This window comes from Micropterus salmoides, unplaced genomic scaffold (assembly GCF_014851395.1).
Source record: "Micropterus salmoides isolate LMB-PRFRI ecotype aquatic unplaced genomic scaffold, ASM1485139v1 Ms_hic_scaffold_9, whole genome shotgun sequence".
Classification (NCBI taxonomy): domain Eukaryota; kingdom Metazoa; phylum Chordata; class Actinopteri; order Centrarchiformes; family Centrarchidae; genus Micropterus; species Micropterus salmoides.
In genome coordinates this window covers 30,019,725-30,036,756 of record NW_024044681.1, presented here as the reverse complement: position 1 = coordinate 30,036,756, position 17,032 = coordinate 30,019,725, and the positions used below count along the sequence as shown (strand labels likewise).

Below are 17,032 nucleotides of genomic sequence, written 5' to 3'. Positions count from 1 at the left end.
AAGGCCTATAACAAAATCAAAGCAATGCAAGTGTAAGACAAAATGTACACCTATTTATCTCTCCCAAAAAATACAGCAACTGCCATTATTGAATCAGTATATAATCTTCCCGGTTCTCATTGAGGTCTCGAGCTCCGTCGCTCCGCCCACATCGAGAGTTCACGTGACTGACCGTCGCCCAGGTTGTGTCGAAAGCATCCTGGTGTTAGCAGTTAGCTAGCAGCTGACAAAAAATATAAATATAAAGTCAAGAGAGAATTTTTTAGAATGGGCGAATTATTAATATAGCGAAAAAGAAGATAAAGAACTTCCCAAATTGGCCTTTCCAGCATGGTCTGATAGCCGATATCTGAAAAGACCAGATAACATAACGTTAACGTTAGCTAACTAAACACTTCGCTAACGTACAAACTTTGACGGGCAACAGCAGCAATTCTACCATCCCAGCTAGCTAGGTAACATGGCTTGTTATTGTAGCAATTATGCTAGCTAACGGTGTAGGCGATTAACGTAACGCATTCACTTATAACGCGTTATTTTCATCAGTCGTTTATGTGAAACTAGCGTTAATGTTATTACTTAGTAACGTTAGCTATTAATAATGACTACTGTTAAGCAGCTAATGCTAACGTTAGCCACTTAAACTTCATTGCAACTAGCAAAACTCGAAATCAGTAACGTTACTGGGGATCTTTCTCATAGCTAGTAGTAAATAAAACCAATAGCACATAGTAACCTGTAATCTGAATAGCTACATTTCTGTGTTTTATGATTAATTTCGGCCAATCACAGGAGATAAGTAATGCGAAACACCAGGATGTCAAACGCACGGGGATTAACGTTAGTGCAGCACTATTGTCTACAAAACACAGCTGTCCGGTCATTTCGATAATCCTTGTGTTCTTCATAATGCAGCTAACGTTACAATAGATTTTCGTAATTGCTGAACGTGAAGTGTAACATCTTGTAAATATTAAAACAGTTGACTATCCAGTTCATCTTAAACAGTCTGTATAGGGTTTAGTTTACCTTTCTTGAAATTATGCCTGGGAACGCATCTGATAGTAGTGATGACTCCGATGCCATAACGAATGAAAAGGCCTGTACCGTAAAGCATCAAATCACCAATGGTAAGTCAAGTACACCGTCTGAAATAAAGCAAGTTATGTAAACTGCATTAAATGATAAATAGACTCTCCTTCACACTTTAATTAATTCCATCATTTAATTAATACAACATTTGTGAAACGTACATTTTTAATTGTTGGAGCTTTGACAGACAGGTGTTGGTTTCAATTCTGCAGAGTTAAAAATGACCAAAAGTGATAAGGCTACAGTTTATGGTAATATTATATTGAATTGCATTATGTTGTAAGGTGTTTCTAACAGTTCCCTGCTACGCTTGCTTCTCCATATGTAAATAGAAAATGTTAGCAACACTTCTCTTTGTGATGATGCGGTGCAATGAAACACAACACCAAAATGAACCATTTTATTCAGTCAAAATTCAGCTAGTTTGTGTGCCAAGCTTTGTCAAACCTGAGGAGCATGTTAACAGTAAATAGGTGCACTGCCTTCAGAAAGGACTCTTGACTCTGTTTGTGTCAGTTTGTTGCTGTGTTTACGCTTAATTAATTTGGATCACTTTGGACTCAGGACCAAGGTGAAGAAGACCTATTGTTACCTTATAGTATGTTTATGGACACTGTATCCTATAATATAATGTACACTGCTTTGAAATTAAAGGGAACACTTAATCATCACAGTATAACATAAAATCAATTAAACTTAAGTGGTATCAATCTCTCCAGTTATGAAGCATAAGCAATTGGGAATCAGTGTCTCTTGCTTTGGTGCAAAGAAAAGTGACAACAGGTGCACTGGAGAGGCAAAAGCAAGAAAATGGTTTTCCAGGTGGTGGCCACAAACAGTTGCTCTCTCCTTAGCTTTCCTGACTGACTGTTGGCTAGTTTTGTGTTTTGCTAGTGTCCATTCACTACTGGTAGCCTCAAGCGGTACCTGCTGCCCATGCATGTAGGTAGGTAGGTAGGTTTATTGTCACAATATAACAAGTTCTAGAGTGAAATTGTGTTTTGTAAGGATGGCACCTTGGACACCATCCATCGTCTATTCAGGAGCATGCCCAGACATAGCTGGGAGTGCATACAGGCATGTGGGGGACATACACACTACTGAGTGGCATTATGAGTTGCTGTGATGAAAGTCATGCAAGTTAGGTTTGCCTGTGATTTCACTTGTTTTACATAATTTTTGGTGTGATTTTGAATCCAGCCCTTAGTCGGTTGATAATTTTGGTTTCCCCTGACCGTTGTCACATCATTTTGTTCTCAACGAATAATACAATATACAGTAAAGATTTTAAACTTTCTTTCATCGAGCTCTGATGTGTGATTAAAGTGTTCCCTTCATTTTTTGAGTAGTGTCTGTACATCTACATAGAAAATCCACACAGAACCACATAAAGCAGTTGCGATATCCTTCTTCAGTAAGTTGCACATTTCAGGTTAGTTGCTCATCTGGTCATGCCATACTCTGTGTTGTCTGTGCATGTTTTTCATCAGCAGAAGTTACAGGAAAAATTGGTGTTACTTTGTCATTGATTAGGGTATATTGATTGAAGTTCAACAACCTTTTAATCTATTGAGAGCAGTTCAGTAGGCAGCATTCTCTGAAGTTGTAATAAACTATCAGCTAAATATTGAATATTGATAGATAACTGAATATATAATAGTATAAATGAATGCTTTTCACTGCTGAAAGTCTAACTTACAGTTCATCATCGTCTGATAAAAGTTCGATAGCTCTTTCAGCATATTTAAGAGATACTAATATTAGTAACTAGTATTTTTAAAATGTGGCCACCTAGTCTTTTAAAAAAACAAATGTTTGTGTTTGCAGGGCACAGAAATTGAACATATTCTACTGTATGTTCTAATTGTGGCATTTTCTTTCTGCCGCTAGCTAACCTCACAGGTCACACCGAGAGGGTCGGCATGGAGAACTTTGAGCTGCTCAAAGTCTTGGGCACTGGAGGTAAGTGTCTTTTGTGAAGCACGAAGTATATGAAATACAGATACAGTTGTTAAACCTGAAGAAAAACCTGTTGACACATATATTTTCCTGTCATGGTTAAATATCTTAAGGGCAAAATGTATATAATTAATTTTCATAGCTTGTAAGAGAAAGGGTCTCTGAGGACCTAAATGCAGTGGTAAATAATTTTTTTACATTTATATCCTGATTTGGAAGTTGCAAACCATCAAAACGGCATGAGTAGTGTCTGAATGTTAAGAGTAAGACCATATGCTGTTAGATGTCTCTGTTATTAGATCTTATGAATAATGAATACTTTTGAGAGATCTGAGAGGCTGGCTCTGTCAACAAAACAACACCGGATTAATTTTGGTGTGCAGTAATGTTTTTGCGTATATTGCAGTTCAGTTTCACTTGCGTACTAGAAATAATTTGATCAAATGGATGAACAATTTGTTTGTCTTTGTCTAGCTTATGGGAAAGTGTTTTTGGTCAGGAAGAACACTGGTCACGATGCAGGCCAGCTTTATGCTATGAAGGTGAGACTCTTACTCTAACAATATTGTTACTAAATGTGATCACAAAACAGTTTCATAGATAAAACAATAAATCACTTATGTTATGCTATGTTTTAAATTCAAGATGGGAAACCTTCTTAAGTGTTTTTTGAATAATTCACTGATTTTTCTTTTATTCCACATAAATTTATAATGCTTGCACAGCACATGACGAGATGCCACAAAGTGAAAGTTGAGTTGCTATATACTGAAAGTGAAGTGAATTTTCTCAGGCAGATAATATTTGGTACTTTTTTAGCTGTTTTACTTTGTCTGGCCTTTAAAATGAATTCTATACAGGATGTCTAGATTTTCCAGGTGTTGACTTAACACCCAAATTTTGACTAAAATCATTAGTCAAAATTTAAGTTCAGTTTATTGTGATTACTACCCTAGGTGTTAAAGAAAGCAGCTATTGTTCAAAAGGCAAAGACAACAGAACATACTCGCACTGAGAGGCAGGTGCTGGAGCACATCCGCCAGTCCCCCTTCCTGGTCACACTCCACTATGCCTTTCAGACGCAGAGCAAACTGCACCTCATCCTCGGTGAGTAACTGGACACTATAACCAAACACGTGACTCTGCGTAACTCCTCTCTCTTCTTTTTTGAAGGGCTGAATAGATGTTCTCTTTACGTTTTCTGTCTATTACTGTACAGTTTGTTGGCATTTTGTGCATAATATGTGTTAGTGTAATTTCCGTATCATGTGTATTCATGCTGCCTGTGTATTTGTCTGTGTGTGTGAGTACAGATTATGTGAGTGGCGGGGAGATGTTCACTCATTTGTACCAGCGGGATCACTTTCCTGAGGAGGCAGTGCGGATTTATATTGGGGAAATAATCCTGGCTCTGGAGCACCTGCACAAGGTGGGCGTCCCTCCTTCCAGCTATATACCTTAAAAGCTACATTTATTGATTTTCAGATACTGAGAGGCAGAAGAAAGACAGAGCAGTCTTATAGAGACACTGCACCAACTGATCACCTTGTATATTGTTATGACTGATGTGTTCGTAAGCAGTTGCCTAATTACACTAATATAGCAGACACAGAGCAATATTATCCCCCAAATCACCAGCAACTTTTTGGTTGAATAAATGATTGACTTTTTTCACCAGATAGTCACTAACTAGTCATTAGGTTGGGCAGGAAGTCCCCTCTGGACTCTTACTTTACTGCCTGAAACACTCTAATACCAGAGAAGCAACTGTGGCATTAAAATATATATGTGTCTTTTAAAAGGATGTGCACAAACCACTGTATGGAAAGAGTGCATTTTCAAGGTTGTTTTATGAGTACATTCTGGATGTTTTTATTAATTAGCAGTAGTTTGTGGCCTTTGGCAGGTTAAACTAGATTCACAGTGTAGCATTTAAATTTTTTTTTTTTTTGAGACGGTAGATTCTTGAAAATCACCAATTGCACTAAGAATCCAAATTGGCTGAAAACCATAATGTTGATTTCTATGAGTTGTTCCTTTGGATAGCATCAAATAAAGCCATCTTGGTGACTTATATTGTCATTTGTATTGAGGTATTGTTGCAATTAATGGTTGTGCTTCAGTTTGGGCAGACAGATTTAAGGATCAGAACTTTAGAAGAATAGAACTACTGAATGGGGTTTTGAAAATGCTGCGATTACTGAAAATTACCAGTAGATAATAGGTAATGTTTGTCTTCTTTGCTCATAAAAGTCTTTATTACGATCTTCTGTGTGTAATGCATGCCATCTCTGCTCACAAATGAACTGCGTTTTCTGTGAATGTAACTTGTAAGTTTTCACTGCGTTTTTGTCCAGCTTGGGATTGTGTACCGAGACATCAAATTGGAAAACATTCTTCTTGACAGTGAAGGCCATGTGGTATTGACTGATTTTGGGCTCAGCAAGGAGTTTCTGGAAGAAGAGGTATGTAAACACGATACCAAAATCTAAACATAGGAGTGTGTGTGTGCATGTCGACAGTGATATGTGCAATGTGTGTTATCTGTTATCTCAATTAACGGTTATACTTTATTTTCCCCTTCTCCTCATTACAGAAGGAAAGAACTTACTCTTTCTGTGGCACCATTGAGTACATGGCCCCTGAAATCATCAGGGGGAAAGCCGGGCATGGCAAGGTAAATATATGACAGTAACACAGGAAGTACAGATGTTTAGTATTCATTTCATTTTGGTAAAGATTTTAAGTGCTCACACATGTATAGTAATTGTTCATATTATCCATTTTTTACATTCAGATGTTTCTGAGATCCACTGTGACTTGAACATTTAGCTGTTGATAATTAAATTGCAGTTAAAGACTAAATGGATGTCTCATGACTTTGGGTAACTGGGGCCTTTGCAGAGCATGTGTCTATAAATAAAATCCACTTTGAACACTGTATGGGATGATGTGCTATACGCCAGATCAAAGATAAGATTGACATTTTTGGTCAGTATCAAGACAGACAACCCACAGTCCACTAACTTAATACACAATGGGGGCCTTATCTTGTCATATTTTGTTCACCTTCTTTGAAGTGTCTTCTCCTTCAGTCTGTAGATTGGTGGAGCCTTGGGATCCTCATGTTTGAGCTTCTAACGGGAGCATCTCCTTTTACCTTGGAGGGAGAGAGGAACTCCCAGAGTGAGGTGTCAAAGTGAGTGAAGCTGACTTTATCTCCATTAAACATGTGTTCAGACCTTAAACCAACCTTCCATATTCTCAAGTCATAAAAGTTATCTCAGCAATTGTGTTGGAGGTCTGGTTTATTGATTTTATGTGAACTAAATGAACCGGCATTTGTCATTATGAGACTTTCTGCCCAATAAAAAAAGAGAGAAAAAGCAGCTCTCAGCGATGTCAACCCGTAATAAAAGTCATCACAGGAGACAGTGACTCAAAAACACAGTAGCAAAGTACAGCATTAAATACAGACACATTACAATGACAGTGGTGCGGAGTCAAGCGGTGTCTTCACTCAAAGTTGCTAACTAGCTATAAAATTGCTGGAAAGTTAATAAACATTGACCGCATCATTTCTCCTTATTACTTTAATTCTAAAATAACTCTGTCCCTTAAAACCATCATGTCACTCATGCTTATCACATTTCTTTGCTTTGTTAGCGAGGGAGCTAGCCAGCTATAGCTTGTCAATCCGGTCAGTATCGTAGCAGATTGAAGCCCTGTTTGCCCTGTTAAAATAACTGCATTACGTTGTTAAAGCAAACTCGACACTTTTGTATCCATTTCAAATTGAAAGCCTTCAATGTACAGAAACATTTTATTTCTTAACAAGACTTTTATTGTTAAAACATTTGCAGGAATGTGTTGTAGAAAATTCATCATTCATGGGCTCTCATTATGTTAATCAGGAGTCACGCGCAACACCTAGTGGTAAAATTTGGTGTGTCTGCTCCTGTATTTGGCATCATTTCAAACCGGTTTGATAACTTTTACATTGACCCAACCCTAGTGGAAATCTTAAAGCTGCTCTAGGATTTTGTCATACAGTATCTCAGGGCTATTCAATTACAAATTCTATTGGGTTGGATTTTAAATCCAGGACACTGAGATGGGCCGGACATTTTCTCATGAGTTGGGATGGGTATCATTAAGATTTTTTGTCACTTGTATTGGTAATCCTTATTGGTTCAGTTTATCTTGATGCTCTTATCAGTCCTGTTTATTACTAAATAACCGCATATATTATTTGAAAAAATAATCTAATTTTTTTTTTAAACTAAATGTTGTTTCTAGAGCAGCAACAGGATTTACAACAGCAAAGTCACTAATATCTCACTGGAAACAAATCTAACATGTCAGTAAAATAAATCATATTCCTGACAACAACATACTGAGTGAAGTTTAGAAAGAATCAACTCGGTCCCTTCTGTCCTCCTCTGCTGCTGCTGGTTGAGAGACGGGCTGGTTGGTCTCAGCCACGAGCTGAGTTTGTAATGTGCTATATTTTAATGTACTGGCAAACTAAGCTGAACAGTTACAAAAGACAGACAGCTTTCACTTTAGCTTATTTTTAACAATAAGCTTAGCCAAACTAGCGCTGTGCCTGTGTAAAACAAAAACACACCTATAGTGAATGAGAGACTGAGCAGATTAAAACATTGCGTTTTGTGGATTTATGCTAAACAGGTGTGTTGGTAAAGTATTGGCTTTTTACTCGCAAAGTTTTTATTACCCACGTAGCCTACTTAACAAGCGTAGTTGCAGTCAACGTCTGTAATGTCCACTAATCAGCTGGCTGACTTTGGTGTGTGTGTGTGTGTGTGTGTGTGTGGAGGCGCTCTACAGACACACAGAGGAGCGGAGAGGCTGCAGGTCGGTTAGTTGAGCCTTGATTGGTGGTGATCGGTACAGCACATGTGAAACTCAAGAAAGATGAGAAGGAAACGATATAGCTCACTCTTTAGCTACTTCCATTCACTATACACGTAGTTTAATTTTGTTGTCATATATATTAGATTATGTGCGGGGCCACATGGAGGTTGCTTCGGGGCTGGATGTGGCGTGTGGGCCACCAATTGAATAGGGCTGCAGTATCGGATGAGGTTACTATGTTAACGAAATGGGCTTTTTTTTTTTTTCACCCCTCCTCTGTCAGACGTATTTTGCGCTGTGATCCTCCGTTCCCCTCTATGATTGGACCCACTGCTCAGGACCTGCTGAGGAAGTTGTTGGTGAAAGATCCGCACAAGAGGCTGGGTTCTGGACCTCGAGGGGCTGAAGACATCAAAGCACATTCCTTCTTCAAGGTCCTACTTAACTCAAATACCAGTCACTCACAAATGTCTTTTCCCCATCACCTCTTCAGCCATAACTCTTCCCATCTGCTTTTTGTTTCCTTACAGGGACTGAATTGGGCTGACCTAGCACAGAAGAAAGTGGCAAGTCCATTCAAGCCAGAGCTGAAGAATGAACTTGACGTAGGGAACTTTGCTGAGGAGTTCACTGGGATGGATCCCGTCTACTCTCCAGCGAGCACACCTCCAAGCACTGACCGCCTGTTTCAGGTTAGTCTTGCTGCCTCAACCCTGCCCCTTTTAAAAAAAAAAAAAAAAAAAAAAAAAAAAAAAAAAAAGCTGGACTTCCAAAATAAAATACCTATAACCACCATCTGAAAATAATAACATTCTGACAAATTTAATATTTAGCCTAATATTAAATAAGATTATGGTACAAGATTAATTTTCTATTAATACAGTTATGCGTTTCTCTCTCGTACCACACCACCTAACATTACTTCTCTCTTGTTTTAGGGTTACTCCTTTATTGCTCCCTCCATCCTGTTTAATAAAAATGCAGTCATGGGAGACTTTGTGGAATCCCAGGTCCGTGCTGATCGACCAGGTTCAGCCTCTGTCCAGCGCAGTGCAATGTTAGAGGTACGGATCTTGAACCAGCCGACCTTGGTTTACAAAGTAATTTCTGGTTAAGGTTTAAAGTGATCTGGGCATTAGTTGTTGTTCTCGTTGTTCTTTACTTTATGGTAGAGAGGCAGTTTTGCAAAACCAACATGTCTTCATTGGAAGCCACTCTGTAATCTAGACAGATGTACAAAGCATCTAAAAAAGGCTCTGCAGCGTTAGTTAATTAGGACAGAGGAAGGAAGACAAACTAGTTCATTTAGCCTAGTTTATTAACCAAAGTTAGCTCACCTTACCTCACTGCATGTTCTGTCATATTTTATCAAGGGCTTGGCAATATTGAAGAAATATCACAATTATCAGGAAACTTTGTTCTGATAGCATTATACAGTATTATAGTATCTGTTTAGGAATAGGAAATAGGTCAGCTTGTCCAGTTGATGTTTTTCCACATTAGACTGCATGCTGTAAAGCTGCATTGTTTTTAGCTGGTATTCCCAAAAAATGCAGAAATCAGAGAAATCTGTCCTAGTCATGTCTTTGTATTAGTTATTTAACAGCATGTGTATCACAACTCGTTATATATGTATGTATACACTGATAGATGATAAAGAATATCCCTTAACAGCTCAATGTGACTCATATGTCCCTTTTTTTTTTTCTTCAGGAATCCCAGTTTTTTCAGCACTATGAGCTGTGTCTTCTTGGGCCGCCCCTAGGTGAGGGTAGTTTCTCTGTGTGCAGGAAATGCAGACACAAGCAAACTGACCACGAATACGCTGTCAAGATCGTCAGCCGCAGGTGAGTAGAGATGTGATGCTACAACAACGTCTAAGTAAAAGCTTTGAGTTTGTGTGCCTAACTATGCTTTACAGTTTCACAGTACCATCTGATGATAGGAGTCTCAGAATGTCCTTGTTGATCACTGAATGATTATTTTGTGTTAGAATGGAGGCAAACACCCAGAGGGAGATTGCTGCTTTGAGGCAATGTGAGGCTCACCCAAACATTGTCAAACTGCATGAAGTCTATACTGATCAGGTACAGTGGAGGAAACATGTACAATTAGTGGCGTAACATTAACACAACAAATAGTGAATATACTGTATGTACTTTAAGGGATGTACATATTGAGCAGTGTGGAACAACCAAATCATGGCATAAACTCTTCTCTTTGCACACCGTCCTCTCTGTCAGTACCACACATATTTAGTGATGGAGCTACTGCGAGGTGGGGAGCTGCTGGAAAGGATCAAGAGGAAGAAACTCTTTGGCGAGGCAGAGGCCAGTCAGCTGTTACAGAGCCTGGTCTCAGCTGTCAGCTTCATGCACGAGGCCGGAGTCGTGCACAGAGACCTCAAACCAGAGGTGGGCTTAGCTTTGATGACTTGATTCACTCCTGGTCTCTCTTAAAAAAAACAAACATACAAGACGACTAGTAATATGTGATCCTGTTCATATGAAAACACCTGTTCAACGTTATTACAGCCATAATTCTACTGTATCAAATCATATTAAAGTTTAAAATATATTTCAGTAATTAGAAATTGCCAGAGAAGTTAGAAAGGAAGCCTTGGCATGTGTAATTATTGGCCCAAACAACAGTGAAATTTGAATTATCAGTATTTTATCACTGTGAACTGCATGTGTTCTGTGCGCATCTTGGATGTCTCATATTAACTGGCTGAATACAGCGTTATAACTGACCAGTTTCATATGTGGAGATGTTAGTGTGGTTATTTTACAGCATTATCCTACATGACATTATCAAGACAAACACAGTGGACAACAGTGCATAATGCTTCTGTGCTGCAGTGCAACTCTTTTCAAAATGAAGGCTGCAGATTTTTTCACACATATCCGACTGTCTTCAGATGACTGTTGGATTTAATTAACTGAAGGAGAAGGCTTTCATATAGTGTATGGCAGCTGTGAATGACAGATAGTGGTAAGACTTACCCATTCACTTTTAGTTCTGCATAATGTTTTACTGAGATGCCTGTTGTAATGCATAAACTTTTATTTTTGATTGCCAATCTAAATGCATTTACTTGTTGGAGAGTATTTATCTACATTATTCCACAATTTCTGCACCTTATTCTTAAGTACTGAGATTGTGCTTTTTGACAGAATCCCCCAATTATGTATCATGGTCAGATGAGTGATATGGAAATACCTCTTTTTATGGTGCTTCATTTGAATGAAACTCCCATCTGTTTGCCCTCTACTCCCCCCTTTGCACCACATGTTCTTCAAAGGTCACAAAATGCCACACGCACAGCAAGGTTAGGAACATGCCAACTTGTATTATTTAGTAGTAGTAGTACTAGTAGTATTTAGTAGTCTTTGCTCTGTCAGGAAAATGGAGCTATGAAATAAGAGAGGATGATCATGGGTTTTATTTGTTTACCTTACAGAACGTGCTGTTTTCAGATGAAGGCGAGGACTCGGTGCTGAAAGTAATAGATTTTGGATTTGCCCGCCTGTGCCCTGCAGGCAGCGCCCCCTGCAGACTCCCTGCTTCACGCTGCAGTATGCTGCACCTGAACTTTTTGAGAGTGCGGGATACGACAAAGCCTGTGACCTCTGGAGTCTTGGAGTCATTCTGGTAATTTTACCTAAAACCATTCTGTCTCATCAGTAAGGCTAACTGAAGTACTTATGACTCTCTATGTGCATTTTCATCAGTACACCATGCTGTCAGGCCAGGTGCCATTTCAGAGTGAGCAGCGTGGGATGACCTCATTACATGCCGCTGACATCATGCAAAAGATAAAAGAGGGCGATTTCTCATTGGAAGGGGAGGCCTGGAAGGGCGTATCAGAGGATGCCAAAGAGCTTGTTAAAGGTATGTGATATAGTGAGTTTTTACTGACCTGTTGGGGAATGTGATGGGAGATGGTTTAGGGAGTGCCCAGTGTTTTTAGGAGTTGTCATTTAGCAGTCAGAGAATTGTTGAATATTTTGAATAAAGTTTGCTTGTGTGTCTTGATTGTGGCAAAAAAGGAAGACTGGTGCATTTGCCAGGTTAGTGCAGTTAGTTTGTGCAGATGTAAAAGCTGTCAATCAAACTCTGGTGTGGACAAAACCACCGCAGCGAGACTGCCGACTCTAGTGCAAGTCGCTTGTGATGTGAAAACAAATGAACCAACCACAGGTTTATTTATTATTGCAGATTTGTGAAATCTATTCATGAAGCGATCTCATAATTGATCTGTATAAGCTATGTATATATGTATGCAAATCATTTGGTAACCATGTATGCATGTCAGCGTGTATGCATGTATTTTTCCTGATTAATAGGTCAAAAGCTGTTAAAAATGCTGTGCTTGTACTACGTGTACTTTTTAATAGACTTAATGAACTGACAAAGTGTGTGACAGCGATCCCACAGTAATAAGCCCTGAATCATTACTGGTCAAGACACCTCCTCTTCGTCCTGTCTCTGCGCTATTATTCATGACATGCGGTATTAATGCATGTAATCAGTTATTTCTTCGTGAGGTCTTTGTGACACCGAAGAACATAAATATACACATCAGAAGCATTAAAGTGCTGCATAAACTTCAGTCACTGGCATTTGATTTCCCCATGGGGGTCCTGATGATGTGCTGATGATGCAGGATGCCAAAACTGTCCAATCAACGAGTTACCTGTCAGTCTGTGTAACTTTACTTTACTCCTCTTGGTTGAAATGCAACTATGTATAATGTTTTCCCCCTGGTCTGCACCAAATTGACCCAATCGCAGGTGTGAAAGCAGCTCACAGCTTGTTTGCTGTATTTCTTCTCCTCATTTTTTCGTAACAGGAGTGTGAAAGAAGTGCCCACCATATAAGGGCCACTAGAGGTACTAACTCCTTCTGCAGTGAGCCATCAGCTCAGCGCCTGATCCCTTATATCTTGTTCTCTCATCTCTGTGTGTTTTTGTCTGTTTTAACCCCTCTCGCTATGACTTAAGGCCTACTGACAGTGGATCCAGAGAGTCGTCTGAAACTCTCCGATCTGAAAGAGAACAGCTGGCTGCAGGGCGGAGCATCAATGTCCACCACTCCTTTGTGCACTCCAGATGTGCTAGAGTCTAGTGGGCCTACTGTCCGTACCTATGTCAATGCCACTTACAAGGTAATAGCATTGCATACTTACTGTCTCAAGGCTCTTATGATAGATGTTAGGTGCATGCATCTTACTTTTTCTCTGGTCATTTTCCTCTCTCATCAGGCTTTCAACCGTGGTAAGAGAGAGGGCTTCTTTCTGAAAAGTGTCGACAACGCTCCCCTTGCAAAACGGCGAAAGCTGAAGATGACAAGTACAGGTGTAGAGACCCGATGGAGTTCATCCTCTTCCTCCTCCTCCTCTTCTACTTCCTCCTCCTCTGCCTCTGCAGCAGCATCCAAAGCACAGCCAAAGCAAACTGTGACCCCAAAGCAGAGCTAGCCTGAATGGCAGGGGAGAAGACAGCAGGAAAATGAAGTAATATGTGCTCATACTGGCGACACCATGTCGTCTTCTGGTGATAGGGTCACCCAATTCCAAAAAAACATACAAACCAAAAGACTGGTTTAAGTTAGTTTTAAGAATTCCACTTTTAACCCGAAAGCAGCTTCATTCATCATGCCGTATTCTCCTCAAACCAAACACTTATTTTCCTTGAGTGGATGGAAAAGAGGATGGTAGAGGTCTAGATTGGCATCTTTAAGATGTACAGAAATCTGTGGCCTTGAGAAGAAATTATACTTAATCAGTATTTGCGCACCATAATGTGGTGATATGACACACTTAAAGATGAAAATGAGACATTTACCTACTTTCGCTGTGGGTAAGAATCAGTGCCTGGCTATATAGGGATAAAGGGAAAAAGGAGCCATAAATGAGCAGAAGCCATATATATACAGCAAAGCAGTGGATATATCGATTGAGCCGTTGAGAATACACACATATTTGCACATAATGGGTGATTAGTCCTTCCAGGAATTAGCAGGATTAATCCTTTCATTGTACGGAGTTATTTTTAACTTTGCCACACTTACAATGATGAAAAAACAGCAAAGGTTTGGCCGTAAGTGCTGTGCCAAATGTAGGGACTCTGCTCTTTAAAGATGACATGAAATGTTTTGCATTTAGGTTGACAGAAATCTATCTGTTTGCACTATTTGGAGAGAATGTAAAATCAAATGGGCAAGAAGAGCTAATTGCTGGAAGTACTGAGTGCAGAAATGCTTTGAGATTGCAGCTGATGAACAATGCTGTAGTAGATATCTTCTCCATTGGATGTGTGCTGTTTTATGTGTCAGTCCTAAGGGCACTGATTACTCTACACACTACCAAGTCTACAGATCCCATTGAACACAACACAGAGTGCGCGTCTTGATCGAAGATGTTTCTTACCATTGCTGTAAATTACTTGCATTATTGTGGCGCTCTGAAAATCTCTAGCATGCTAATCTGTTGTGATGGTGAACTGTAAGAAGCTTTTCTATGTTTTGGTATCTTGGACTCACTAAGGAAACGTCACCCAGAATGTTTTTATGCTACCACGTGCAGCTTGAGTGTTTGCACGTAGACTGGAGCAAAATCTATTTTGGTGATTTTTTTTGTGTACCACTTTGGGCTTGCGAATTTTAAAAGGGTATTAGTTTTCTATTGCCCTTTAAGATCCAAGCCATATGTGGCTATTACAAACACAATCTGATTTCATACGTTGAAATATTGTTCCTATTATCTCAGCTGGTTGTCACCTGGGCTGAGGTTCAGGCCCAGACATGTCTTTTTACAGATGTAGTTTTAAACAATTTATGGCTTTGGAATGAAAATTATTTTACAGAATGCAACACTTAATAATGACTTTAATATGGTTATGGATTGACCATCCTGTGAGATCTGTTGTGTATATACTCATCCATGATTTAAAACAAACAAACAAAAAAAAACCAATGTATGTAATGATTTAAATTTCCACAACTGTTTTTATGGTAAATTAGTCTCCTGATGGAATTATACATTTTTTTTTTTATGTTGTTTTTTTTTTACTTGTTGCACAGTCAGTTGATCAATTAAACACATTTCAGCTTTAAAGGTGCTTTTACTGATATTTATTACATATAATTGATTTTAATGCTGTGGTAATGGGATTGATTATTAAATTGGCTCCTGTTGTGTACCAGAACTGCGTGTGTGGGTGCATGCGTGGCTGTGTGAGGGCATGAGTGTACTGGGAGGTTGGTTGTACTGGTATTTCTCCACCAGATGAAGCATTATTAAGTTACTGTATTATTTTCTTGTTGTTGTTGCCGCCCTTGTCAGTTTAAAGATAACTGGTTGTTTGTGTTGGAACATTGGAGTTTTTACTTAAACTGTGCTTTTATTGGTGTTGATAAATCTTTTCTTCTAGCAAATGATGTTTTTCTTTCTTTTTTTGAGCATTACTATTTTACTGAGATGCACTGTCACTGATGTCGTAAATGGGAAGGTATCTTTTGCACCAAGATTTTTTTTGGTTGGTGCAAAATAAACATTACTTTTAAACAAATGCTTGTTTGTTTTGTTTTTGTGTTACAATTACTAACTCAGTAGTTCGAGCATTGTCAGACTTGGCACCAACTACACTGAGATCCATTAATACTGAGGCTGAGACTCTGAATTATTGTTACTGAACGCAAACAAATTATACAGGAGGTATGACAACTATTCCTTTTGACAAAAGCCATTCCAAAGTATACCTATACCTATAAAGCGTCCCTATGCTTTAAAACCTGTTGGTAACTGCCACCTTTTTCCAGGAAAAACACCTAAAATAACATACCTAATATTAATCAGGAATAACTCCTAGATGCATAATTCTGGTCTCCTTTGAAAGGTCAGACTCTAAGGAATATAAATCTATTGAAATTAACATTTATTTTACCATTACAGACTAAATGCAATGAAGAAAAGTATATTTTTATCCTTGCCTGGTAAAAAGCATTTTTTTCTTTTAATACAATAAACCATCAAACCATCATCGACTAGATTATAATGCAACTGAACCGGATTGAGCAGACCTTTCATTTGATACCCTGGATGTCTATATAGCTACTAGGGGTCGGCTTCCGGACCGCAAAAAAGTGTGTGTGTTCCAAAGCGGCACTTCTCTGTCTCTGCAAAAAAAGGCGAGAGAAGTCAAGGACAGCTCCCAGGTATTCCGCAATAATCAAGATGGAGTCTGCGAGTCAGCGGTTGTAATTGTATATGTATACTGGTGCATTTGTTGTTACATTTATCCAGCTACTTAGTCTGTAATGTCTGTGATTTGAGCGATGTGAGCTATACAGCTGATCTCAGGGGGAGATTAGCTTTGGTTTGAGAGGTTGGACATGAGGATGAGGATATGTAGTGATTAGAGATAACTGGATGGCAATTACTGTAGTCATGTTCACAAAGCGATTTATGTTGTGAGATAGGCTCATTTAGATGCTTGGTGTTTGATGTGTGTTTGGTGTAGATAAAAATAGTTGATTTGAGCTTCTAGCTGAGCCACCTAGCTTCACAGAGGTGTGTAGCCTGCATAGGGTGATGAAATACTAGTTTCAGACATGAATTTCTCATTTACATTTTGCGTGAAAATTGGTTTTCATATCAATTTAGATTTGTTATGAAGTCATTGCCATCTTTAAACTTAACATAAATAGTGTATTTTAAACCCTTATTCAATCTGTTGGTTTTAGCCTCTGTTTACAATAGATGGTCAGTAATGTTCATAGAGGCTTTAAGGTTTATCTACCTCTCTATCTGGAATAGAGAAGTAAAATCAACAAAAAGGACAAAACAAAATTGGAGATTGAGTGGATTTCTGAGAATTTTTGCTGATCCTCATCCAGGTTTTAGAAAAATATAGAAGAAAAGATATGGCCATCTTTCATCGTTAAACACTGCTGCTTGTGGGCTGCAACTTAACACCAGAATGCGCAATGCATTTCTTTAGCTTCAGCTAATCAAGCATTCACAAAGGTCTGTTTTTTGGTGACAGCTTAATTGTACTTGGGTGCTTCATATCCTTCACACGCTGATTGCTTGATGATG

General features: G+C 38.9%; 1 protein-coding gene across 1 annotated transcript; it reads left to right on the top strand.

Moving 5' to 3' along the window:
* The first annotated feature begins 155 nt into the window (after positions 1-155).
* On the top strand, positions 156-15,503 carry rps6ka4 (ribosomal protein S6 kinase, polypeptide 4). The gene is given in 19 exon segments (XM_038707428.1): positions 156-1,130; positions 2,983-3,054; positions 3,526-3,593; positions 4,008-4,158; positions 4,365-4,480; positions 5,409-5,516; positions 5,648-5,728; positions 6,147-6,250; positions 8,213-8,363; positions 8,460-8,621; positions 8,868-8,993; positions 9,643-9,776; positions 9,923-10,016; positions 10,173-10,343; positions 11,393-11,477; positions 11,480-11,583; positions 11,664-11,823; positions 12,936-13,099; positions 13,196-15,503. Coding segments are annotated over 19 exon segments (2,355 nt in total). The 5' UTR covers positions 156-1,042; the 3' UTR covers positions 13,412-15,503.
* Positions 15,504-17,032: the final 1,529 nt, after the last annotated feature.